This window comes from Cannabis sativa, chromosome X, assembly GCF_029168945.1.
Source record: "Cannabis sativa cultivar Pink pepper isolate KNU-18-1 chromosome X, ASM2916894v1, whole genome shotgun sequence".
NCBI classification, from domain to species: Eukaryota; Viridiplantae; Streptophyta; class Magnoliopsida; order Rosales; family Cannabaceae; genus Cannabis; species Cannabis sativa.
Window position 1 is genome coordinate 34,219,073 of NC_083610.1, and position 27,966 is coordinate 34,247,038.

Genomic DNA, 27,966 nt, shown 5'->3' on the forward strand with positions numbered 1-27,966 from the left:
TGAAAAAAAATATAAACTTTAAAATAACCTAGGGCACTAATGGTAATTTTACTAATCCATTACACCGATACTTTAAAATTTTCCTACCTAGTCCGGAATATACTCAAAATAATTCTTCCATTAACGCCATGACATTACTAACCACATCACTAAATTTCCACAATTGCCGGGCCCGAAAAATATTTTATTTCAAAGATGGTATCCTCAGTACCCACTTATCCAAATATAATCTCCGTAATTAATAAATTACGCTATTTATTTCATTGAGTAAATTCTCAATAATTACCCTAAGCAAGATCATAATCTTACTTCGTTACCAAAATAATTACATATTTAATAAAATATGTCTATTTAAATTATATTTATTTTCCGGGATATTACAACTATCCCCCCCTTATAGGAATTTCGTCCTCGAAATTTACCTGAAAAGCTCGGGATACAACTCCCACATCTGCGACTCTAACTCCCAAGTCGCTTCTTCAGCCTTGCTGTTCCGCCACAGCACTTTAACTAGCGGAATAATCTTGTTCCGTAGCACCTTTTCTTTCATGTCTAAAATTTGCACTGGTTGTTCTTTATATGACAGGTTGGTCTGAAGTTCAATGTCTTCATAACTTAAGACCTGACTTGTATCTGATACATATTTCCGAAGCATTGAGACATGAAACACGTTATGAACCCCAGATAAAGCATGAGGTAGAGCCAACCGATAAGCTACCTGGCCTACTTTCTCAAGAATCTCAAACGGACCTATAAACCTGGGACTCAACTTTCCTTTCTTCCTGAATCTTCGAATTCCTTTCATTGGAGACACCTGGAGAAAACAAATCCCCAATCTGGAATTCAACATCTCTACGCTTTGGATCTGCTTAGCTTTTCTGTCTACTTTGTGAAGCAAGCATACGAGCTCGAATCTTTTCAATAGCCTCGCCTGCTCTTTGGACAGCCTCAGGTCCAAGATACCTACGTTCACCAGCTTCATCCCAGTGAATAGGTGATCGACATTTCCTTCTATAAAGCATCTCATACGGAGCCATGCCAATGGTACTCTGATAATTATTGTTATAAGAAAACTCAATCAGAGGTAGGTACTTGTTCCAAGTATCTTCAAAATCCATTACACATGCCCTCAGCATATCCTCAAGTATCTAGATAGTCCTCTCAGATTGACCATCGGTTTTAGGATGAAAAGCTGTACTAAATTTTAACTTAGTACCCATTGCTTGCTGTAAGCTTTCCCAAAATTTGGATGTAAGTTTTGGATCTCGATCCGAAACTATCGACTTTGGGGCACCGTGAAGCCGAACTATCTCCTTGATATACAAATCAACATATTGATCCACTGTGTACGTTGTCCTCACTGGTAGAAAGTGTGCAAATTTCGTAAATCGATCCACTATCACCCAAATAGAGTCATAATACCCTACTGTCTGGGCAACCCCACTACAAAATCCATGGTGATGTCTTCCCATTTCCATTCAGAAATCTTTAGAGGCTGAAGCAAACGTGTCGGCATTTGGTGTTTTGATTTAATTTGTGGACAGGTTAAGCATCTTGACACATATTCAACAATATCCCTTTTCATCCCTGGCCACCAGTACAAGGATTTCACATCATGATACATCTTGGTTGTTCCCGGGTGTAAGGAGTACGGTGTAGTATGAGATTCATCAAGAATCTCCTGTCAGATATCCTTATCATTTGATACACAAATTCTATTCTTGTATCGCAACAATCCATCACTTGAAAATGAGAAGTCTTTTGCCGACCCAGCCTCTAACTTCTCGTTATGCCCCTGTAACTCAGGATCACTTTGTTGAGATACTCTAATTCTTTCCAATAGATCAGACTGCAGGGTAATGTTGGCAAGTTTTCTAATTGCAAATTCCATTCCTGCTCTAGCCATATCCTCAGCCAGCTCTGCTAAAATTTTCTTTGGTTCAAAAACTTGCCCTGGTCCTTTTCGACTTAGAGCATCCGCTACCACATTTGCTTTACCAGGGTGGTAGAGAATATCACAATCATAATCTTTGACAAGTTCTAACCATCGTCGTTGCCTCATATTTAAATCCTTCTGAGTGAAAAAGTACTTGAGGCTTTTGTGATCTGTATAAATCTCACACTTCTCACCATACAGATAGTGACGCCAAACTTTTAATGGAAAGACTACTGCTGCCAATTCAATATCATGAGTAGGATACCGCTGTTCATACTCCTTCAATTGCCTGGATGCATAAGCAATCACTTTCCCTGACTGCATAAGAACACAACCTTACCCTTGCTTGGATGCATCACAATAAATCACAAACTTTTCAACACTTTTCGGTAAGGTTAACACAGGAGCGGTAATCAACCTTTGCTTCAAATCCTGGAAACTACCTTCACACTTATCAGTCCAAACGAACTTGCAATTCTTTCGAGTCAATTCTGTTAAGGGCGTAGAAATCTTTACAAAGCACTCAATAAACCTTCTATAATACCCTGCCAATCCTAGGAAACTTCTAACTTCAGTTGCTGACTTAGGTCGAGGCCAGTCGCGTACTGCTTCAATCTTTACTGGATCCACTAAAATACCATCTTTACTTACCACGTGCCCCAAGAAACTCACCTGAGGTAACCAGAATTCACATTTCTTGAACTTGGCATACAACTTATGCTCTCTGAGACGTTGTAACACCATTCGAAGATGTCTTTCATGAGTCTCTTCTGAGTCTGAATAAATTAAATATCATCAATAAAGACAATAACAAAATCATCCAGAAAGTCTTTAAACACCCGGTTCATCAAGTCCATAAATTTTGTTGGGGCATTTGTTAATCCGAAGGACATTACCAGAAATTCATAGTGGTCATACCGGGTCCGGAAAGCTGTCTTGGGAATATCCTTTTCCCGAATCCTCAACTGGTGATAACCAGACCGAAGATCGATCTTGGAAAAGACGGTCTTTCCCTGCATCTGATCAAATAAATCATCGATTCTTGGCAGAGGGTACTTGTTCTTCACTGTCAACTTGCTTAACTCCCGGTAATCAATGCACATTTGTAAAGTTCCATCTTTCTTTTTCACGAAGAAAATTGGTGCACCCCAAGGTGAATTATTGGGTCCAGTAAATTTTAAATCCATCATCTCCTGTAATTGAACTTTTAACTCTTTTAGCTCCGTAGGTGCCATCCTGTAGGGAGCTTTCGATACAGGCTCTGCCCTTGGTATTAGATCAATCTCAAAATTAATTTCACGTTTCGGTGGTAATCCCAGTAACTCTTCTGGAAACACATCTAGAAATTCTCGGACCACTGGGACATGCTCCGGTCCCGCTAATGGTTCCCTGGTAATATCCACAACATTTGCTAAGAAACCAATGCACCCCTCACACAACAAATCTCTTGCCTTAAACGCTAAAATTAAGGGAATCCGGGATCCATGCATCTTACCCACAAATACAAAGGGGGTCCTCGCCCTCAGGCTAAAAAGTTACCATTTTTCTCTTGCAATCAATAGTGGCGTTGTATTTTGCAAGCCAATCCATACCGAAAATAACATCAAAGTCCTCCAAATTTAGTTCTATGAGATCAACTGATAACTCCCTTCCTTCCACAAATACTGGAAGGGATCTCACCCACCTGCTGGAGATAACCAACTCCCCAGTAGGCAGCAATATCCCAAAACCTCTAGAAAGTACATCACTAGGTCTATTCAATTTCTCAATTATTCTACTTGAAATATAAGAATGCGTCGCACCAGAATAAATTAGAATAGTCAATAAAGTACCAGCAACAGAAAGCTGACCTGTCACAGTGGAAGGACAAGCATCAGCCTCAGCTTGAGTCAGGGCAAACACTCGGGCAGGAGTGGGTGTATCATCCTTCTTTTGCCCTAGCCGTAGAAGCTGTGGACAATTTCTCTTCATGTGACCCACCACCCCACAGTGGAAACAGGCCCTGACCTGACACTCGCCCTGGTGGCGCCTTTTACATCTAGGACATTCAGGAAAAGTCTGCCAGTTTTTGTTCCCACCAGGACGGAAACCTTGGTTACCTTGGAACCTTTTGTTTGGGCCTGCAGTTGATAATTCACTGGGTCTTTTCTTGCGGTCACCGGGATTAGTACCCCTTCCAGAACCAGCACCTTATGTTTGCTTCCATGAATCTCTTCTGGCAATATTTTCTTTCGTATTTGAGCTTTTGCACCCTCAGAAACTAGGGCCGGTTCAACTATTTGGGCATAAGGTCGAGCAACCCCCGGTTATTTAGATGCAACAATCACATCATGAGCAATATGTTAATCCAACCCTCGAATGAACTTTGCTTTCATAGTAGCTTCAGTAGCCACCTCATCTGAAGCAAACTTTGCCAGTCGATCAAACATAGTGGCATACTCTGTCACAGTCATGCTGCCCTGAGTCAATCGTATAAACTCTTCTACCTTTGCCGCCCGAATAGACTCATTACAATACTTCTCATAAAACAAGGCTCGGAAAGCTTCCCAGGTCATGTTATTCAGATCATGACCCTGAGATACAATCTCCCACCAAATACGGGCATCATCTCGCAGCATATAAGTAGCACACCTGACCCGGTCATTATCTTCAACCCGCATAAAATCAAAAATGGATGTTATCATACTCATCCATTGCTCCACCTTGAGTGGATCAGCACCACGCTCAAACACTAGCGGGTTCTTCTTCTGGAACCGCTCATATAATGGTTCTAAAAGATTCCTGCATGCGGTGGCACTACCAGAGGTGCCAGAGGATCAGGATTAGGGTTTAGAGCAGGCTGAGCTCGCTGCTCTCTCAATTCCCTGATTTGCTCACCCTGCTGTCGGATAGTCTCTTGCATTGCAGCGTATAACTCTTCATAGTTTGGTGGTGGTGGAGGGTTCTCGCCCTCACCAGCAGCCCCGAGCCCAGCTAGCTCGCGGGTACCCCTACCAGTCTGCCTCGGGTGCATAATCTATACACCTGCGGTCACATTCCACGTAATAACAATACTGATAAGTATTTCCATATATTATTGTCCTGCCCACACCATTCCGATATCAACACAATTCAGATAATCAGGCAATCAGAAAATTAACAAACAATCTTTTCACTAAAAGCTTACTAAACCATGAGTTGATCAAGTCCTTCCAGCCTATGTACATATCAAACCAGTCTTTAGGATCTAAAAACCTTGGCGCTCTGATACCATGTTGTAACGCCCTGTCCAACAGGGACGCCATGTGTGGGCAATTTATTAAAATTCTTCTTTTATATACTATATAATTACACTAAAAGTGTGGGTAATTAATTTTTTATAATTAAAATTCGACATATAAAACTATTCGATAAAAGATAAGTGATATTAACTACGGGGTCCCTCTGTTTTCAAAATATTCATAAACTGGTTTAATTGTGTTTTTACAACATAAACTTTGTAATCCCAAAATACTTTCAAAATAGGGCATCCTGTTTACTAGGCCATGCCACTGCAGCTGATACGTACATTACTGCTACGACCTCGCACTCATGGCTGCTCAATTTTAGCGTTCCCTTTACCTGCACCATAAAGCACCTGTGAGTCACGTTAACTTAGCAAGAAAAGTGAAATAAACAATAACTGATAATAACCATCAATTTAAATATCATATTAACACGTTTACACATTTACGTAATCACACAATTCTGGTACTTTATAAAGTACCCCTTTTTACCCCTATTTCGAGAAGGCAGACTACAAATCCTTCTAGGAGTGAATTGATTTGGGAGCCAGTTTCTTCTACCAATCCTCAGCAGACTTGGTGAGGGTCAGGGAGAAGCACAAATAATTAACATCTTCACTCACTCTAGCCACTTGCATCATCTTGTTATATTTTTCTAGATGAGTCTTTTGATCTGTGTGCCCATCATACAACACGATTTTGGTCATCCTAAGGTTTTCTAGGAGCAAAGCTTCTGTGAACCTTCTGACGCATGGCTTCGGGTCCTCGTCCTCAGAGTCGGTTTGGACCCTCTTTGTTTTCGAACTAATTTTGTCAAAGCAGCAATTTTCTCTTCTAATCTTTTGGTGTCACTATTCAGGAGATCTCTTTCTCATACCTTGTTATTTAGATGGTTCTTGAGGTCATTACCATGTGGCCTCGCCTTTTCACTTTTTGCTTTTTCATACTTGGCATCCAAACGCTTTCTGAGATCTGCTGTGGACCAGTTATCATCAGAATATTGTTCCCTGGTACGATCGTCATGGTTAATAGAATCACTAGGCCATTTTTTCCATCCCTTGGGCTTTGGTACTTTCGTACTAGTCCCGTTTGGCACAACATGGCCTTTCTGAGTAGAAGGATGCCCGAGCCCAGAGGCATCAGTGGTCTTCTGCACCTGAGAATTGGCCAAATTCATACTTTTTGAGGAGGCTCGGGAGCAGCAGGGTTTTAAGGGTCACCTACTTTTTCTTTCCCCTTGTCCTGAGCAAGAGGAGAGGTTCCAGCATTAGTGGGGTTTTCCTATTGTTTCAACACATTTTCCACTGAGGGTTCTTTGTCTGAATCTCCCCCGTCTAGGTCTCCAAACTTACTTCGAAGGAAAACCATCATTCTTTCCATTTTCTAAGATAAATTATCTTGATGGGCTAGCTTTTACTGAGACTCGAACAACTCTTTGGAAACTCAATCACTTCGTGGTCCTGCTCATTGTGGTAGTCATCTTTGTAGTGTCCATCTTTGACGTATTCTCCATCGTCCTCCTCCTCTTCATCTTCAACGTCCTAGTCTTCATCGATAATGTTGTGCTATTTATCAAGGTTGGCCTCTCGGTTGTTTGGGTTGGATAAATCCCCTTTTCCCACATTGCTCGGCTGGGCGAGGCCTAGAGACAAAGGGTTTACATCCTCCATAACAGCGTCAATGCCATAAGGAGGGTTCTTCTTGGTAACAGTTTTTCTCGTAAACACCATGGCTACAACAACACTATGGGTTTAGGTCTTTCTTTAACTCTCAATAAAAGCACTAAAATATTTACCAAGGTTTTCAGAAACTAAATATTTAGGAGCTAAAGAAATAATAAAATGCAAAAATTAATAAGATAGAGATTTTTACATAGTTTAGGTGTTAATTAACCTTGTCCACTAGTCAGTCTATTAGCCTCTAAAGGCGTATTTGATCAGTTTACAGTATTTTGTAGGAAACTCTAACTCTATACTCTTAGTTTCTTGAAGAAGAAGAATTAGAGCAGTATTGGAAGAGCTTCGAATATTTAGTTGGTGATCCCCCCTTCGTATGGAAATAGAAGGGTATACATAGGTTGTGTGGTGGGTATGGACATTCCCATGACCTGCCTAAGGTTTTTGCAGAAATCCCACTAATGGGGTAAATTACATGCAAAAATAGCTAACCATAGTGCCCCTTAGAAACAATTGTGCTCGTGCGTGCAGCAGCTGGACAATTGGGGACCATCGTACTGGGTGGACACGTGTTGCCAAAAAGTTTAACCTTTAAAAGTATAGGCATGGAATAACTGTCTGCCAAAAGGGTGGATGAGGTACGCGCACTACAATGTCTGGACACAGGGGACAAGATTCGATCCTGTGTCAAAAAAAAGGTATAACTGTCACTGGGTGATCCAGGTTATTCCAAAGGTAGACATCTGCAACCCTCTTGGGCGATAAGTGTCAGTGATTGGCCCTTCAAGTATCCATCCGGGTTTTGATTGGGTATGTTCTAGGGGACCTCTCTGGGTCCTAGAGAGACAATATGTCTTCCGCATCCGAGAAGCAAATATGAGGCGAGGTAGACTTTTGATTATGTCTTGGTCTTGATTGTTCTCAATTTCGTGAAGCTTCTCTGTGAGTAGACAATTATGGGGATTTTAATTAGGGAGATTATCTCTTCCTTTTTATGCCACTTGTTACTTGTTGAGAAACACGAATAACATGGTATAAAAAAATAAGGAAAAAAAATTGGTAAAAAAAATATAAAAAAATTGAGTTTAACTTAAGTATTTTATATATAAAAATATTTTTAATAGTGCAAAAAGAATTATTTTTTTGATATATTTTTTTTTAATTAAGTAGCTAAATGAAATATATAAAGAAATTTTTACACTAAAAATACAAAAGGCTAACTTTATTACATATACTACAACACGGTAAAAGCAACTTTTATACACTTTAAGTTTATTTTATTACACTTTTACCACTTGCATACACAATCTCTGCCGTACATATCCGTCGAAAAATCTGATCGGCTTGGCCAAATAGTCTCCATCGTTTCTGAGGCAGCCAAACAGAGTCTTAAGAAGAAAGGAATGCACTTCCCTCCATGTCAGAAGGCCGATTACATGAGAGCCAAATGGCTCTCTCCTCACTTCAGAAAAGACCCCATCGCCATCGCTGTTCCAGAATCGGAATCGGAGAAGGTCAAGTCTGACCTCGAATCTCAGGACGACGACGGGTTTAGCGATTGCGGTGAATTGGAGCCGATTTTCGGCGAGAAGAGCCTGCCGTCGGAGAACGATCTCGGCGGAGCTGCCGCCCAAAAAGCTTTTCCGGCGGATGAGAAAATTTCGTCAGAGCCGGTTACGGCGTGACAGCCACCGGCGATTGAACCGAAGAGTGTAGAGAGACGAACTAAAATCGTTACCGGATTAGCTTCTCTACTCAAATAAAAAAAAAGTTTTGCATTTACATCTTTTCTTGTAGGATTTGGTTCTTTCCAACCATGGGGCGAGCCATCAGCGGAGAGCGACCGAGGCCACCACCTCCAACGGAGAAGAAAGTCTGCATTCCACAGATTACTCTAGCACGATTATTTATGTGAAAAAGACATAAAAACCAGAAAGTTAATCAATATATTCTAGAATACAAATCTCACCTGGAGTTTGTGGCTCACCAGATTTACAACTTTCTCTACACCAATTCAATTCACCAAAGCAACCACAACCCATCGCCAAGCTAAATTTTACTTTCCTGAACAATATCACCCATCAACATCACATTAAATATCAAACCCACCCCACAAAAAGATTCAACTTCTAAATTGGGCAACAAGTTTCAAAATGTAGAAACCAAAATTTTATATTTATATATTAAAATTCAATGACCAAAAAAAAAAGAGAAAGAAATAAAGAAAAGCAACAAGAAGGGAGGAAGTGAATGAATGGACAAAATAGAGGCACGCCAGTACATAAGAGGGGATTTCACACTGGAAAGTCCTAAGTCCTAAGTCTTGTGAAAATACCACCTACCTTTGTGTAGTGGCAAATGATAAAACCCAAATAGTTAAGCAAGAGAGAGACCTAAATGCATCTTTGGAAAATAATTGTGAAATGAAGATGGTCAATTTTTCAAATCAATTATTTTATCAGCAGAAGAATTGGACTAAGTAAGAAAGGAAAAATAATAAATCAAGTAAAATAAAATAAAATTGGCAAGACATAGCAGAAAAAAAAATAATGTTGTTTAGTAGTTTTATTATAGTTTTGCTACTTGCATATGTTATTTCATTATAAAACTAATATGCAACTATTTGCACAAAACTTACTATGTATAACTACTATTTCTTAGTCCCCGTTAAATTAAATTCCTGCATAATATATAAACTACCATAAAACGATAATGCAACTATAAGGCAACAAAAAATAAATAAATAAATAAACAGACTTATACGTAACTGGTTGTACCTTAATTCGAATTTACTCTTCTTATTGTGTTTCTAAAAAAATATATTTATATTAATGGAAACCAATAATCAATCAAAATGCAACTGTATATAACGTAGATGTATTATTCATGAGGTTTTTTTTTTAAAAAAATTTCAAGTTTTTCCTGTATTTTAGTTTATATACAGTTGTTTAGTAGTTTTATTATAGTTTTGCTACTTGCATATGTTATTTCATTATAAAACTAATATGCAACTATTTGCACAAAACTTACTATGTATAACTACTATTTCTTAGTCCCCGTCAAATTAAATTCCTACATAATATATAAACTATCATAAAACGATAATGCAACTATAAGGCAACCAAAAAAAAAAAATAAACAGACTTATACGTAACTGGTTGTACCTTAATTCGAATTTACTCTTCTTATTGTGTTTCTAAAAAAATATATTTATATTGGAAACCAATAATCAATCAAAATGCAACTGTATATAACGTAAATGTATTATTCATGAGGTTTTTTTTTAAAAAAATTTTCAAGTTTTTCCTGTAATTTAGTTTGTATACAGTTGTTTAGTAGTTTTATTATAGTTTTGCTACTTGCATATGTTATTTCATTATAAAACTAATATGCAACTACTTGCACAAAACTTACTATGTATAACTACTATTTCTTAGTCCCCGTCAAATTAAATTCCTGCATAATATATAAACTATCATAAAACGATAATGCAACTGTAAGGCAACCAAAACAAAAAATAAACAGACTTATACGTAACTGGTTGTACCTTAATTCGAATTTACTCTACTTATTATGTTTCTAAAAAAATATATTTATATTGGAAACCAGTAATCAATCAAAATGCAACTGTATATAACGTACATGTATTATTCATGAGGTTTTTTTTAAAATTTTTCACATCTTACATTGTTTTGGATTTGGTGGGAGCTCCAGATCTGTTTGTTACAATCTATATTTCATGAATATAGATTTCGATAATAGGGGAAGTTATTTTGATCGAATAAAACAGAAAACAAATGTGTAATTTCAGTTTCTTCACAGTTTTTCTGATTTTTTTTTTCGTCATTTTCTGTTTAGATCATTGCAGGTCTTCTTTTCCAGTTTATTTCGCCAGAATTAATAGTTGTATTTTTATCGTTTTGGTTTCATTTTAGTTGTTTTGCAGTTTTGAAACGATCGGGGTATTTTCACCTTCATGGTTCGCTCGGTACAGCTGAAGACTTGGTGCATGTGGTATTTTTGTAAATATTTGTATGTGGACTGTATAAATGTTTAATGGGCCGGCCCAAAGTATTTTTGTAATTTTTTCTCCTTTTTTGTATTTTTTTATTTTTTTCCCATATATAAATTCAAATTTGTTTTTTATTATGCGTAATTAGATTAAAATTTAATAGTTTATTATTTTTAAAATTAATATTTATATTTATATATGTTTTGTAAATATCAATAGTAATGCCCAACTCAAGAGTGTTCAATATATTTTAGTATATGTTCATTTATATTGTGTAATATTATTCTTTTCGGGTAACTACTAGCAGTGGCGGACCCAGAATTTAAAGTGAGGGGGGACGTAAATAAATTTAAAAAGAAAATATAAAGTGTAGTTAGTGGGGTTTGAACCTTTACCCTCTAACCTATTTACCAATTGCCTTAACCATTACACCAAAGTTACTATTATGTCTATAAATATCATCTTTTAATACAAATATATATTGTAAGTAATTAAAATACATATACATTTTTTTCTCGATTTTTTTTTTCAGGGGGGGCGGTCTACAATGTGGGTCCGCCCCTGACTACTAGTCTATTAGTATACTGGCCTCATTTCTTAGTGTATATAAAGAATTAAAATATAAATTAATTATGTAGAATAAAATAGGTGTCCACTCCTCCTAAATAAATATATATAATTATATTTATATGTTAGATTGTTTTAATATTTTGTTCCGATCCTCACATCGATTCTAAATTCATTTCTTTGATTTGTTTAGTTATACATGTGGATATAACTCATATATACAAATATAGGAAATTATGAAGTCAAAAGTTATATCGTGATAATAATGACATAAATATAATAGCACCATTTATTTTATATATTGAGCGCTATTTTGTTTTCTTGTTAGTTATGTCATAATGTGAATTAACGTCTTAAGTGAAAGAGAGTATATGAATGCATATTAAGACTCAGCGTTGTAGTCTACAAAAAAAAGACTGAGCGTTGTAGTAGCATGCGTTGTAGTCAACAAACAAAAGACTGAGCGTTGTAGCTCATGCCAACTCAATAAATTCTTGCATTTGAAAGCTATTTAAGGTTCTATTAAATCATGTCCCACACCTCCGAACGTAATTTGAAGCTATCTTCATCAAAATTTACTTTAAGAGAGTTATAAAAATAAGCTTCGGATAACTCGCAACGAGACCCAATAGGCACCAAAAATTAATCTTCACCACCAAAAGCTAATTTATACCGTTAGAACATTATCAATGATGTAAAACAACTTATTTGTATATTTTTTTTCTATTTTTGTGTTCTCCTTCACCTAAAGATAGTTCATTGGATTACATTCAATGGATTTGAACTCAACCGATCCAATCCAATTATTTATTAGATATTGAATTTTGTCATCCGATCCAATCCAATCGAATTGAGTCATCCGATCCGATCCAATCCGATCCAATAGATGTATTGGATTGGATCGGTTCACCATTGAATGCATTGACTAGTTTTTTATTGGATTGGATTAGATTCAATCTATTTTAATTACATTTAAGTTAATTTCATTAAAAAAATATATATATATATATAAAAAAAAACATAATTTAAAACTTTATAATCCAATATACATAATAAATATTAGTTTAATCCAACTTAATTTTTTTTTTCTTTAATCTCATGTGTTAAATGTATATTAAATCAATTAATATATATTTTTAAATAAAACATATTAAATATATAAAATTATAAATGTATTTTAAAAATATATAAATATAATTGAATGACCATTGGATGATAATTGGATCGGTTTGGCCGGTTATTTATTGGATCGGATGTCCCATCCAACAACTGATTTGATCCGATTCAATTTTTAAAATTTACATCCGACTCTATCCAATTATGATTAGATATCCAATTTTATTGGATCAGTCGGTTGTAATTGGATTGGATGACTTTCTGCACTTATAAAAGAAGAGGTCCTTAGCTCATTTTTTACATTAAGAAAACTACCTACAAGATCAGAGTTTCCATCTAAACTTTCTTTATTTCTCTAGAGTTTGGAGTACTTTCTGATACTTAGTCGGTTGTTGTAATTATCATCGCGTGAGAAATAAAAACTCGAAGTAGACGTAGCCCCATTACTATCGCGATATTAGGGATGAACTATTATAAATTGTTGTGTCTTTCTTATTAATTCACTACAAAAAAAAGACCACTTTTAGTGACAATCTTTTAGTCACAACATAAATTTTTTGTGACTAAATGTGATTTTTAGTCACAACAAAAAGTTACTTGTGACTAAAATATAGTATTTAGACACAAGTTTTCACTAATTTAGTTTTAGTCACAACAAGTATTGTGACTAAAAACACATTTAGTCACAACAAATTGTAATTTTTGTGACTAAAACATTTAGTTACGGACTTTTTAGTTACAACATGGAAATAATAATTTATGATTAGTCACAACTTTTTTACTTTTAGTCACAAGTTTTATTGTGACTAAAAGTAAGATTTTTTTTAGTGATTACTTTACTACATTTTCATTCTCACCAATCTAACGAATGAGTGTGGCTTAAAAATATAGTCTAAATTTCTAAGTCAATCATGTATAATTAGAACAATTTAAAATATTGTTTTACGCTTTCATGTTTTTTTTTTTTAATTTTATTTATTTTAATTTAAAAATAATGGATAAAAATTTTAAATTAAATAATATTAAAAAAAATAAAATTAACTTATAAAGCTACATAAGTGCATTATTGTGCTGATAAAAGTCAAATATTCATCTATCAAAAATGACTTTTGTTAGCGCGTTAATGAACTCGTAAAAGTAAGATAGTTTTCAGTGTACATTTTTGCTAGCAAAAGTTAGATTTTTTTGCCAGCACGGTAATGTGCTAGTAAAATTCTAACTTTTCCTAGTGCACATTTGCGCTAGCAAAATTCTAATTTTTACTAGTGCATTTACGCATTAAGAAAAGTTATTTTTACTAGAGCTTCTTATTTATACCAGAAAAAGTTCTAATACCAATAACGATTTGTTAACTTACGCTGGCAAAAATAAATTTTATTTTGCCAGTAAAAAATACGCTGCAAAAAATCACATTTTTTATAATGAAAGTAAAATAAAATGTATCTAATATTATTACTATGTACACATTATTAGGGTGTATCCTATAATTTATAAATTATTTTACTAATTATTTATTTTAGTTCACAAATTTTTTTTTTTTTAAAAAAATATTTATGTGGATGAGAACTCACCGAAACAAAAAATCAAAACTCATATTCCTATTTTTTTTTTCTTTCTTTTTTTTTTTAACTAAAAAAATGTCTTCTAAAATTTAATTTTATTCATGATTTTTTGTTTGTTAGGTGTGTGCAATAACTTGTCACTTGTGAGAAATACATTATACGTGAAAAGAAAATAATACAAGAAAACACAATATATATTGGAACTCATTAATTTTTGGGATCATACAATTGAGTGGACGGAGATTTGCGTATGTGCTTGCCCTCTCCACCATATAAATATATAAATAGGTACAGTATTAATAAATATTTATGATGGTATTAGAAAATTTTAAGTTTTATATTTAGGATATGTTTAAAAGTGATTGTGTAATTATTACGTAGTGTAATTACTAAAATAATAATTATGCAGTCTACTAATTATACTATATTTTAAAATACAAGATATGTTTGGATATGAAGTGTTGCTTACATATGAATTCTTAATATCTTGTTTGGCAAAATAGTTAGTAATTACACGAAAAAATAATAATTTTTATTAGTAATTATATCATTTAATTACACTCAATTCCCATGGAGACCATGAGAATTGGAGAGTGCAATTGGAACTCCTCAATTGCCTCCAATTGCACAGATATACAATGTAATACGTGGTCAGACAAACATGTCAAATTGTGTAATTATCTCCAATTACACACAAATTTAATTACATCCTGACTTTCTAAACGTGCCCTTAATTTTTCTCACTACAATAAATATATGTATTAAGAGCGACAAAAGTCGCTCCCAAAACTATAGAAAATTGCCTCTAATGACTATTAGAAGCGACAAGTCTCCCTTAAAAAATCATCTCTAATAATTCTTACCTAAATGTACTATTAGATGCGATAAAAAAATTCGCCTCTAATTAGGGACGCTAATGTCGGCCCTAAAAGTAATCTATGAAATTCTAAACTTTATTTGTAAGGGCGACAATATTGCCTCTAATACCTATAAAGTGGCCCCTAGAAAGCCTTGTCAGAAAAGTACTTTTGACTTTTAAAGGTTTGTAAATTAAAAAAATAATAATAAATCATATATAAATCTATATATTTACATAAATAGGGACACGATTTTGTCTCGTTAGTGTACTTTCACGGAATGTATTCCGTCATGTACTTAAGCTATTAGGTGATGTACAACAGCCTTTAGATGGGTCTCAGGGTACATAATAATGGGTCTCAGGGTACGTTACCATTTTTTAACCTTAATTACCCCTAAATCAACCCCCCTCAGACCAAATAACTACCCCATCTAACGGCTGCCGTACATCACGGAATACAGTCCATGAAATTACACTAACGGGACAAAATCGTCTCCCTACATAAATATATATATACTCAGACAGACCAAATACATATTCATATATATATATATATATATATCTTAATATCTTTATATATATACTCAAACACACAATATATACATAAATATATATACACACAAGCATATATTCATATATATACATAAATATATATACTCAAACACACAATATATACATATTGATATACATATATATACTCAAACACCAGGGCCGGTCCTAAGGTATATGGGGCTTAAGGTAAAATCAAATTTCGGGGCCCCTATAATATAGTCTAATTATTATCAAAATGATAGTTCTAATATTTTAGTGTAATGGTAAAATCTTTAAAAAACTCTTAAGAGCTTTAACGTTCAATCCTCCATAGCTACACAATAAATATTTTTTTTAAAAAAAATAAAAAAGTAGAGATTAGGGATTGATCCCTTGACCTTTTAGCTTAAAGTAAAACCTTTTTACCAAACACCAAATAATACTTGTTATATTTTCTTCTTATTTAATACTAGGTAACGATACCGCGCTTTACGCGGTTGTTTACAAACTTTTTATGTATGTTGTAAAAATAAAATTTATATTTAATATATTAAAAAAATTGTTAGTTAATTAATATATTAATGCACTATAAAAAAAATACTAAAAATTATAATCTTAATATGTTAAAATATTAAATCACATTATTTAATTGAATTATTATTGTTATTATCGTAAATTTGTTATATAAATTACACGTATAATTATTTGTTAAAATATGTAAAAGATTAATATTTTTTTAAAAAAAATACTTCAAACTAAATCAACCACAAAATAAATAATCTAAAATAAAAAAAAAATTAAAGAGTTTCATCATCTTTATAGCTTGCAATAATAAGGAGCATTAAAAACAGAAAACACAAAATCTAATAAGGAAAAAATTAGCGAATAAGCATATCTTTATTATTATTATTATTATTAAGATACCAAATTTAGAATGTTACAAAATTAATGTAAACTATTAAATATTTTGTTTATGTTTTTTTTTTATTATTAAAAAATTAAGGGGTGTTTTCATTTATACTTTTTGAACTGACTTTCTATTCATTTATACGTTCATGTGAAATTTAATTCACAAATACACTTCTTTTGCAATTATACTCCTATTCCTCTACTTCCGCCCCTGGTAGCCGCCACCGCCACAAGTGCTGCTTTCTTTCCTCTTCTTTCTCTTCGTGTGCTTCTGTAAGATCACTTGCAAGAGAATCGCCCCAGAAGCCGAGTCAGTATCCAAACCACGAGTCTAGGAGATACAATCTTCCACTACAGACATTGCAAACCATAACACTTATTTGAGAAGATGAAGGAATCTTCTATTATTTAATCACGATTGTGACAAGAATCAGAGTTCCCTCTGGTTAGGAGTAACGACAGTAAAATTAATTATCGAGTGTTAAGCTCCCTCACTTCTTGCCATGGCAGAAGGTATTCTTTTCCTCTCTCTCTCTCTCTTTTTCTTTGAGGTCTTTCGAAAGTTATAATGGTGAATGAAACCATGTGAAATTATTTGGGCTTGGGGCAAGCAGCTTCCCAAGTCGCTATTTATGCTCTGTTGAAGACAAATTGAAGTAGAATTTGACACACACACACGCAGAAGCCAATATTTTTAGAGTAGAAGTAGAATCAAAGTAAGAGACCATGCAATAGAAAATTGTGCCTTAATTGTTAACATCATGATGGAAACCTGCTGTGCAAAGATGGATCTGAAGGACCTAATTGTTAAATTATCCACAGGCACAAATTGAAGGGAACATTTTTTTAGTTGCACATTTTTTACTGTGTCAGGATCTATCCTTTTGGTTTGTGTTCTTAATTGTTAATATTCTTAACGCACTGCAGCCTTTCTTACTAGGAACTAGTGCCTATTGTCCTCATTTAAGATGGAAAAAGTGTTAGCATTTTCAGTGGGGCAAAATGCTTCCTCACCAAGTCTAGCACTCTTCCTTCTGCTCTAAACTTTACACCTTTTTTATTACCTTTTTATTGTTTTTAGGTCTCTTCCTACCTTTTGAGCACTTTCTTGTGGTCAAGAATAAATGGTGAGTGGTGTGTTTTTGGGTCGTTGATAATGTTTGCACTTGAAATATAGTTATGGATAAGACTGAAAGATGCCTATTCATGAAGGGAATGTATCCATATTGATTAAGTTGTGTTTGAAGAATACCAAGATCACAATAGTGGTGGATCATTAGATTACATTAAGACATTAGCCTTCAAAAAGGAAAAAACTTGACTAAAATTAACATGTGAAAAAAAATAAAGAAGTAGAACCTTAAAATTAAATATTGTGTAGTAAAACAACTAGGTGAGCTGTGTTGTATATAAAGCTTTCAGAAAAGAAACTATACATTTATCTTGTTTCTGCACAATAGAGAGGATTGACTTGCTCGTTTTATGCATATGGGATCGAATTGTCTATTAACCTTGCAATTCTACTGAATGATGAGGTAGAAGATTGTTCAGGTCTATTCAACATGTAAAGCAATCTCTTTTTGTTCATAAAGCTTTGATTTTAGCTTGTGTTACAATTCTCTTAGTGGAGTTTGAATCATCATCAAACTTTTTAAAGTTATTAGTATTGTGAAGTTGAGAAGATAGCTGCTGGTGGAATGGGTCACCTGATATTAATTTTATCTTTAATTTTATCTTTAATTTTATCTTATTATATGAATCAAATCATTCTTTAAAAGAGATTAATTTTTTTACTTGCTTATTATTTTGTTGCAGTTGATGCGTGTTGCAGAGGTCAACACTTTACCACTTTGGTTCATCCTTTGCAGGTATGTTTGGAGCGTTTTTCAAACAAATTAGAGTACTACATGAAAAGCAAAAAACAGTAATATCAGTCACAAGCGCTACAATGAACTTAAAAGTTAAGTTTCTTTACTTTGTTGATTACCTCCTCACAAACGAATTCCTTACTTGGTATTACAGGGGTTGTCAACCGCTATAACTTTGACATTACGTGATGCAATGACATTGAGAGCTTTTCCCTATGATGTTGAAGATTGAATAAATACATAAGTGAAAACTTATTGTGTATGAAAGTGGACTAATAGTTAACATCATGATGCAAACCTGCTCTGCAAAGATCTGTCAATTTATGTCTAACAAGTCAGCTTGTTCTAGTCTAGGTCCTCGAGGCTTTTCTCCAATTAAAAGAGCCCATTGAAAATGGAAACAACTTACATTGAAAATAGAAACAACAAACATTGAAAATAGAAACAACTCACATTGAAAATGTAAATTAAAAATGCTAGAAATAGAAACAACTTGCATTTGACCTCATATACATCTATGTGAAATGTAAACAAATATCATACAAAATAAAAACAACTCACGTTGAAAATGAAAACAATATAATCTCAAAAAAATAAAAACAACTCACGTTGAAAATAGAAATAATTTAACCTAAAAAAAAAACAACATGACCTCGAAATAGAAACAAGTATATATGTGTGTGAAATGGAAACATATAGCATTAGAAATACAAACAATTTAACCTCGATATGAAAACTATAGTTTGAAATGAAAAAACTGTCATAAAAAATAGAAACAACTCACATTAAAAATGGAAACAACACAAATTGAAAATGAAACAATATAAGCTCGAAATAGAAATAATTTAAGCTCGAAATGGAAACAACTTGCATTTGACCTCATATATATCTATGTGAAATTAAAAGAATATTAGCAACTCACATTGAATGGAAACAATTTAACCTCAAAAAATAGAAACAACTCACATTAAAAATAGAAACAATTTAACCTCAAAAAATAAAAATAACATAACCTCGAAATAGAAACAAGTAGCATATATGTATATGTGTGTGTGAAATAGAAACATATAACATTGGAAATAGAAACAATTTAACCTCAAAATGGAAACAACTCAGATTGAAAATAGAAACAACACAAATTGAAAATAGAAACAACATAAGCTCGAAATGGAAACAATTTAACCTCGAAATGGAAAAAATATCATAAAAAACAGAAACAACACACATTGAAAATGGAAAGAATATAAGCTCAAAATAAAAATAATTTAACCTAAAAAAATAGAAACTCACATTGAAACATAACCTCGAATTGGAAACAAGTAGCATTTTTACTCGTATAAACACATATATATATATATATATAGAACACTTCTTAACATATATATATACCCATTAACATATATATATATATTCATATATATATGTTAATGGGTAATAGAAATAGAAATATATAGCATTGATAATAGAAACATATAGCATTGAAAATAGAAACAATTTAACCTTGAAATGAAAACTTTAGTTTGAAATGGAAAAAATATCATAAAAAATAGAAATAACTCATATTGAAAATAGAAACAACACAAATTGAACATGGAAAGAAATAAGCTCAAAATAGAAACAATTTAACCTCAAAAAATAGAAACAACTCACATTGAAAATTGAAACAATTTAACCTCAAAAAATTAAAATAACATAACCTCGAAATAGAAACAAGTAGCATTTATATAAATATATATATATATATGTGTGTGTGAAATAGAAACATATAGCATTAGAAATGGAAACAATTTAACCTCGAAATAGAAAAAATATCTTAAAAAATAGAAACAACTCAGATTAAAAAAATGAAACAATACAAATTGAAAATGAAAACAACATAAGCTCGAAATGGAAAGAATTTTACCTCGAAATGGAAATTATAGTTTGAATTGGAAAAAAATATCATAAAAAATAAAAACAACACATTGAAAATAGAAAGAACATAATCTCAAAATAGAAACAATTTAACCTCAAAAAATAGAAACAGCGCACATTGAAACATAACATCGAATTGGAAACAAGTAGCATTTTTACTCATATATAAATATATATATATGTGTGTGTGTGAAATAGAAACATATAGCATTGAAAATAGAAACATATAGCATTCGAAATGGAAACAATTTAACCTTGAAATGAAAATTTTAGTTTGAAATGGAAAAAATATCATAAAAAATAGAAACAACTCACATTGAAAATGGAAAAAACTCAAATTGAAAGTGGAAACAACTCAAAATAAAAATGAAAACAATTTAACTTCAAAATGTAAACTATAGTTTGAATTAGAAAAAATATCATAAAAAACAAAAACAACACACATTGAAAATAGAAAGAACATAAGCTCAAAATAGAAACAATTTAACCTCGAAAAATAGAAACTCACATTAAAACATATAGCATTGGAAATGGAAACGATTTAACCTTGAAATAGAAATTTTAGTTTGAAATAGAAAAAATATCATAAAAAATGGAAACAACTCAGATTGAAAATAGAAACAACACAAATTGAAAATGAAAACAACATAATGTTGAAATAGAAACAATTGTACCTCAAAATGAAAACTATAGTTTCAATTGGAAAAAATATCATAAAAAACAAAAACAACACATTAAAAATGGAAAGAACATAAGCTCAAAATAGAAACAATTTAACCTTAAAAAATAAAAACAACCCACATTGAAACATAACTTCGAATTGGAAACAAGTAGCATTTTTACTCATATACACACATATATATATGTGTGTATGTGTGAAATAGAGACATATAGCATTGAAAATGGAAATATATAGCATTGAAAATGAAAACAATTTAACTTTGAAATGAAAACTTTAGTTTGAAATGAAAAGAAATATCATAAAAAAATAGAAACAACTCACATTGAAAATGAAAACAACTCAAATTGAAAATGGAAGCAACTCAAATTGAAAATGAAAACAACATAAGCTCAAAATAGAAACAACTCACATTAAAAATAGAAACAACAAAAGCTCGAAATGGAAACAACTTGCATTCGACTTCATATATATATATATATGTAAATGAAAATAAATATCATAAAAAAATAATAACTCACGTTGAAAATGGAAACAATTTAACTTCAAAAAATGAAAACACCTAGCACTGAAAATGGAAACAACATATGAGTGAAAAACAAAAAAGTGAAAAAAGCAAATCAAATGCGAAAATGCAATCAACCAGGACGTAACAAAAAGACTTGTAGAAACTTGCAAAACTAGCCAAAATTGATTATTGCTTGATTAAGCAAAGTTATGAACGATTTAGTTTGGCTGTTAAAGTCACTACAACATACAGTTTATTTGTTGGTTTATAAAAATAGATTTGGATTGATTTGTTGGTTTACAAACATAGATATGGATTAATGTGTTGCTTTACAAACATAAATTTTGATTGATTTGTTGGTTTACTTGTATTCAGTAGTAATGAGGTTGTAAATCTCTATTAAATATGTTTTCATGAGTTAGTAGCATTTAACCTTTTATATATATAATAGAAACAACTAACATTGAAAATTGAAACAATTTAACCTCAAAATGGAAATTATAGTTTGTTGCGAAATAAAAACAACAAGCATTTAACATTATATTACATAAAAATGGAAACAATTTCACAGTGGAAACAAATATCATAAAAGATGAAAACAAATCACATTAAAAATTAAAAAACCCACATTGAAAATGGAAACAATTCAAAATCCCACCCCAACCTAAAATAATCACATTACAATTCTGTAATCTCGTCCTCTCTCTGGTTCCCGTTCTCGTTCTCATTCTCAGGTCCTCTCTCTCACTCTCAGGTCTCAAGTCGGCAACACATCAATTCTCTCACACGAGCCACCACCAACGCCCACCGGTACCATCAACGGTCACAACAGTCAACCGGATAAGCTTGAAGTAGGGAAATAAAAATTATTGTGATTGAAAGCACTACTACAATGTTAGCCTTTAGAGGCAGTTTTTTCAACCCCATTTATAAAAAGGGAAGCTAAAGGGTGTGAAAATACCCGCTATGTTCGAAATTGACATTTAGAGGCGGTTTTTTGATAAAAACCGTAGGTATAAAATTGCATTATACCATTTAGAGGCGGTTGGAAATTAAATATAATTTTTTTTTCCTGGACGACCCTATGGCGTCGGTTCCTGCATAGGAACCGACGGCATAGGGTACACGGTTTGCTGACACGTGCACCCTATGCCGTCGGTTCCTATGAAGGAACCGACGCCATAGGGTCGACCTTTGTATATAGGGTTCGATCATCTTCTTCCTCCCCACTTCACTCAGCCAACCCAGCAAAACCAGAGAGCCTTTTCTCAGCAAAACCCTCGCCGAACCCACCTCCTCCCCCACCATATCTCCCCCATTTCTCAACCATTTGAGCCTTTTTTTTAAAAAAAATCCTCCATTTTCGATACTTAATAACATACACCTAAAAAGTTTTAATTTTTTACCCTCTTCGAGTGTCATCCGAACCCAAATAGTAAAGTTTGGGTTTGAAATCCGGCCACCCATTTTTCTTGAGAAATCCTTGAATCTCAACCTCGTTTAAGGTATAAATATTACTTCTATTCTTTTTGTATTATGTACATTGTTTTATTTTTTGTTTTTGTAAATTATTATTTGAGTTTTTTATTTTATTAGTAATATTATTGTGTTTTATGTGTATAGTGCCGGGATTTTTTACGGTGGTCGTCGGATTGCGGTTATTAGGTAATAATTTATACCTCAATGTATAGTATATATATGTATTTGTATATTTTATTGAATATTTGTATATAATGTGTGTATATAGTGTGTGTATATTTTTTTTATGGAAATAAATTTTGTAATTGTATTTTATATATTTTTTGTAATATATATTTATTGTGAATAGAATGACATTGGAGGGATTTCATTAGTTTAGAAATAAAATTTTAAAATTGAATTCGTGTGTGATATAATTTTATTTTTTTGAGATAATAGTGTGAGATGTAGTTGATTATATATATGTATGTATAATTTAGTAACTAAGTCACTTGTTACAATTTTTTATAACTAGTTATAAGTAATGAAATAATTAATTTTGTAATTTCGTTGTATTTCTTTATATTGTAGGTTCGGCATAATTTTGTGTGTAGCGTATTTGAGCTCGCAATTATAGGTATATACTTTAACTAACTTTTTCTTATTATATAATTAATTATCAATGCATGTTAGTTGAGTTTGAATATCTTAAATATTCATCCGTAGTGAAGTAGGTTCTGCGAATACATGTACTGCGGTCGGATGGGTGGATAAATTTTGTATTGTTTATCTGTTTTGTTTGTTATTTTAGGCACTTGTAAAATTTTTGGGAACGACCAATTACAGCCGTTATGCTGCCGAAATTTCGGTAGAATTAGGATAAATCTTACTAAAACCATTCATAATATTTACATAACACAAATAACTAGTTAATTATAACATAGTGATAAGAAGTTAGGTCACATAAAAAATAATTGTTGACCGAGATTTTCGGCAACTAATAAAATATTATAAAATTATCGAGCTGTAAGAAAGTGAGAGAAGGATTTTTACGTGGTTGGGGCGTTAATGAGCCTTAGTCCACGAGTCTTTTTTATTTATGGATGTATTTAATACAGAGAATATACTTGGGAGAATTTCACCCTTATAAATACAGAGAATGTTCTTGGTGAGTATTTACTCTACTTGCTCATATGCAGCCCACGATTCTCGATCCCATTTAATGAGCTTTGAGGGGGTATTTATAGTGTTTTTGGTGGGGTAATCCCTAGAATTGTCCTTACAAGTGTATCTGTAAGTATCCATAAAGTTGGGTATTCCCAATGAATATACCATGGGTAATGCATGGTCAAATCCCTAGGTGCTGTAGGGTTTTTATGTGGAATGTCCTTTTTGCCTTTTGATTGACGTGACTCTTCACAGTGTAGCTGTCGCTAGACTTAAATGATCATTACTGTGGCGCTGCTGGTTGGAGGTTGTGCCGTCAGACTTTATTGCGTGTAGCAGTCCCAACACGCTTCCCCATGCGGCATTTAATGCGACTTGATTGCTCAGGAGAAACCTGACACCTCGCGGAGATGCCTTAGCATTATATGGGCTTCCGGGAGCATATTGAGCTCCGTGTGCCTTCTCCGGGACCTACGTCCTGGACGTTACCTTATGGCATAAAGACTTAGCAAATATTGTGAATTGCTTGATCCACGTGTCCCTGTCTGATTGGTCCACGTATATTGGGCAAAATTAGGGGCAACATTTACCCCCCAAGCCTTGTTTATTTGAAAAATGAAACAAGGCTTGTTCAAGTGCCTCCGGTTGACTCCTCGGTTTCCTGGCACGAGCTTTGAGCGCGTGAGGGTGTATTTAATGATGGCTTTTAATGATGCGATTCACTTTTTGTAGAGGTCGATTCGTTTCACGCCCATTGATTGATACGACGCATTAATGGTGTCAGACGGATACTCAAGCGTTTCCACTGCCTTTATTGCAAATCAATCTGGTCCGTTGATCTTTGAGCATTTGAATCGTGCGCTTCCCTCACCGTTCGATTGGTAGGTGATGACGCCTGTTCCTCATGCATTTTTGCCTATAAAAGCCACCACCTTTTCTTCATTTCGGCTACTTCCCATTTCTTGCCAACTTTGCTCAAATTTCCTAGAGAGAAAATTCTCAGACCTAGAACAAGGCCTTTAAACACTTTGCGATTTTCCCAGTTCTTCTTCGCTCGTTTCTACCAGTCCTCCTTGTCTTTACTCGACTCTCAGCAGGACCCCCAGTTCAACACTTCATCGTAAGTTTTTTGCATCCTTTGCTTTATTATTGAATGGCATGCTATTACTTATCTGTTTGTTCTTTTCTGGGTTTGCATTCGAAATTTCTGGGCATGCAAGTGTTTAAATCCTTCACATAGTCTGTTTGAATTTACTACTCTAGTGATAGGATTGCTGTTGTCACGCCTCTGTTGTTACTGTGTATTTTCTTTGTAGAAGGCCATACGTTCTTCGTATAATGGTTGCTTAGGGCATAGGACAGACTCTTTTTTTTTTCTTTCTGTTTTTCTTTATCGCGTAAAGCTGTCTTCTGCGAATTTACTGCACCCGACACTTGTCCTGGGAATCCTTCCAGGGTTTCCTGTGTGACACGTGTCCGGAGGGGGCCTCTTTCCAGCGGTTAGGGGACCCACATTCCCTTTTTTCTTAATTTAGGGTTTGGTATGGGGCCTAACTGCTGGAATTTTACTCTTTTTACAGAATAGAAAAATGTCTGCTTCTGGCTCAAAGTCATCAAAGAAAAGTGGTAAGCACATGGCTACCCTTGAGGAGGTCTCCTTGGGACCCGTTGCCCAGGAGGGGTATAAGTCCCGGGAGACCGGATGGGAAGCGGCTGAGCTTTACTCCACCTTGACCTGTCCCCATCAATTGGAAAATATTGTGGAGGTTGCTGGAATCAAGCCGTCCACCTCAGGGACTTACCACCGGCCACCTCGCGACGCGGAGACGCCCAACCACAACTACGGCGGCTTTGGGGCCTGGAGCCAAACGCATCTGATGGCCGGGGCCATGCTTCCTCTTTATTATTTTGTTAATTTTCTAGTTTTTGTCGGCCTTGCGCCATACCAACTTATTCCCCAAGCATACCGCCTGCTTTCAGGCTTATTTATTTTTTATGCCGCCCGGGGATGGGATCTCCTCGCCCGGCGGAAATTTTGTATTTTTATGAACTTATTTCCGTCCCCAAGAAGGGAGACAAACTTAAGGACGGTTTTTATGGGTTCCGGGCCCACCCTGCTAACGAAGGGGTGGTCCCGTATAACAGGCAGACTCACGTTAAGGAGTATCGCCATCGCTTTTTCTTCTCGTCCGGATTCAGGGCACTGGACCATCCGGAGCTCCTTACTGAGTGGGTGAGGATTCCTCCATATGAACGGACTGCACCTACTCAGGTCTTTCTTCGGAGAGCCCAGGCCTTTGCCTCTTACGACCGGGCCGATCTTGACGTCGGGGGTCTGGTCACTACGGAGAACTGCAGGAAGGCAAAACTCATCCTTCCGTATCAATCCGTGGAGGACTCTAACCTTTCCCAGGTCATCTGTCCCAATGTGAGGGCGCCGGTCGCGGAGAAGACCTTCCGGGACGAGATCGTCGCCACGGCAGAGAATAAATACCAGGAGTATCTCTACCGGAAGGCCCAGGAGAAGGCGTACTCTAAGGCCCAGGCGGCTTCCGGGAGGACGCTCCGCGTGGGGAGCCCGGTGGAGAGAAGGAGTCAGGCGATTGCCGGGAAGCCCCTTCACATTGGGGATTCAACGGAGAGAAGGGCTCCCAGGCCACAGCCTTTGGTTCCAGAGCCGAACACTGGGGCTCCTGGTGCCAGCACTTCCGGCGCCGGCGGTAAGTCTCCTTTGGTAGTTCATTATGTTCCTTCCGTTGGCGAGTATGTCAGTCTTAGGCCCGTAGGGTTCGACGAGCGTCTGTATAGGTTTAGGATGCCCTCGACCCGGTGGGGAGATCATTTGAAGGAATTTTATTTTTCAAACTTAGGAGATTTCCTATGTCGGTCCCGGATGGGTTCTGGTCCTCCAGAGCCCGTTCCCTTAGGTCCCTCGGCTTACATTACATCCAGCTGGTTCCGGCCTTCGGACAACTATCTCGGAGATGATGCTGCCAGCATAAAAATTCGGAACTTTGCTAGGGCCGAATTAGAAAGTCAGGGTAGGACTAGCTTATTTGCCATATCTTATGTTGGTTGTTTCCCACGGATGTTCAAACACTTGCTTTCTTTTGTTGTAGCAGGTATCTCCATGGACGCCATCTTGGATCAGCTTGCTGGGGTTCACACTCCTGAGGCTCCTCCTGCCTTTAATTCTTCCCCGATGGCCCCTGCTCTAAAGATTTCTTCCAGCGCTCCCCTCGACACTATTGATTTAGTGGATGACGAGGAGGTGCTGCCGGGAGAAGGTCAAGAAAAGCAATGGGGCTTTTCTGAGGAAGTTGAAGAAGGTGCAGGAGGGCTCCGGGCTCTTCCTGAGGAAGTTGAAAAAAGTGAAGAAGAGCAAGAGATTACTCTGATTCGCAAGCGTAAGGGCAAAATGATTGCCCAGGAGGAGCCCAAGCGGCCTTGGAGAGCTGATACTCTGGCCCACGGTCTTGATGGTGCGGTCTCTCCCATGGAAGAGCATACTGCCCCTCCCAACATTGTGCTGACTCCGGTTCCTGGAGACGAAGCGAGGCAGGAGCTTCGGATAGCCAAGCATAACTATGCCATGGATGAATACTCCCGGGGGTTTGCTGAGGTGGAAGCCCTTAGGAGGGTTCTGCGGGTTGAGGTGCAAGAAACCATCAACAACCCGGAGTACCAGGATCCGTGGGACCTAAATTTGGACCCCCTATCGGACTGGTTCCGTCGCTTCCTTGGGCCCACCTTGGCTCCCTTTGCCGCGGAGATGACTGGCGAGTTTGCGTCTCAGCTTACCCAGTGCGCGCCTAAGCGGTTCGCTACTTCTGCTTCCCTGAACTCCATCGTCCAGGTCCAGGACCTCAGCCACTCCCTCACTGTGGTAAGTGCTTTGTAATTTTGTTTTTCCCCTTATTCTTTTTTGGAGATTCTTTCTT

General features: G+C 35.2%; 2 protein-coding genes across 4 annotated transcripts; both read left to right on the top strand.

Moving 5' to 3' along the window:
- Positions 1-8,101: 8,101 nt before the first annotated feature.
- Positions 8,102-8,639, top strand: LOC133031739 (uncharacterized; the record flags this gene model as incomplete). The annotated part of the gene is made up of 1 exon (XM_061105352.1): positions 8,102-8,639. A coding segment is annotated over one exon (459 nt), but the record flags the coding sequence as incomplete, so codon positions are not given.
- A 7,813-nt stretch (positions 8,640-16,452) lies between these two features.
- LOC115713291 (uncharacterized) lies at positions 16,453-27,926 on the top strand. 3 transcript variants are annotated; one of them, XM_061105350.1, is made up of 5 exons: positions 16,458-16,944; positions 18,247-18,299; positions 18,454-22,905; positions 23,024-23,065; positions 23,450-27,926. In XM_061105350.1, exon 5 carries the CDS (start codon positions 26,034-26,036, stop codon positions 27,924-27,926), a length of 1,893 nt encoding a protein of 630 aa, XP_060961333.1. In that variant the 5' UTR covers positions 16,458-16,944; positions 18,247-18,299; positions 18,454-22,905; positions 23,024-23,065; positions 23,450-26,033. The 3 variants fall into 3 exon arrangements, 2 of the variants coding, with proteins under 2 accessions (XP_060961333.1, XP_060961334.1); XR_009684821.1 differs by lacking the exons at positions 18,247-18,299; positions 18,454-22,905; positions 23,024-23,065; positions 23,450-27,926 and adding an exon at positions 18,300-18,447 and having other exon boundaries at positions 16,453-16,944; XM_061105351.1 differs by lacking the exons at positions 16,458-16,944; positions 18,247-18,299; positions 18,454-22,905 and having other exon boundaries at positions 22,919-23,065.
- Positions 27,927-27,966: the final 40 nt, after the last annotated feature.

Bases quoted from the DNA above. Each gene is read 5' to 3' on its own strand.
- LOC115713291 (XM_061105350.1), top strand. From the start codon at position 26,034: ATGGGATCTCCTCGCCCGGCGGAAATTTTGTATTTTTATGAACTTATT.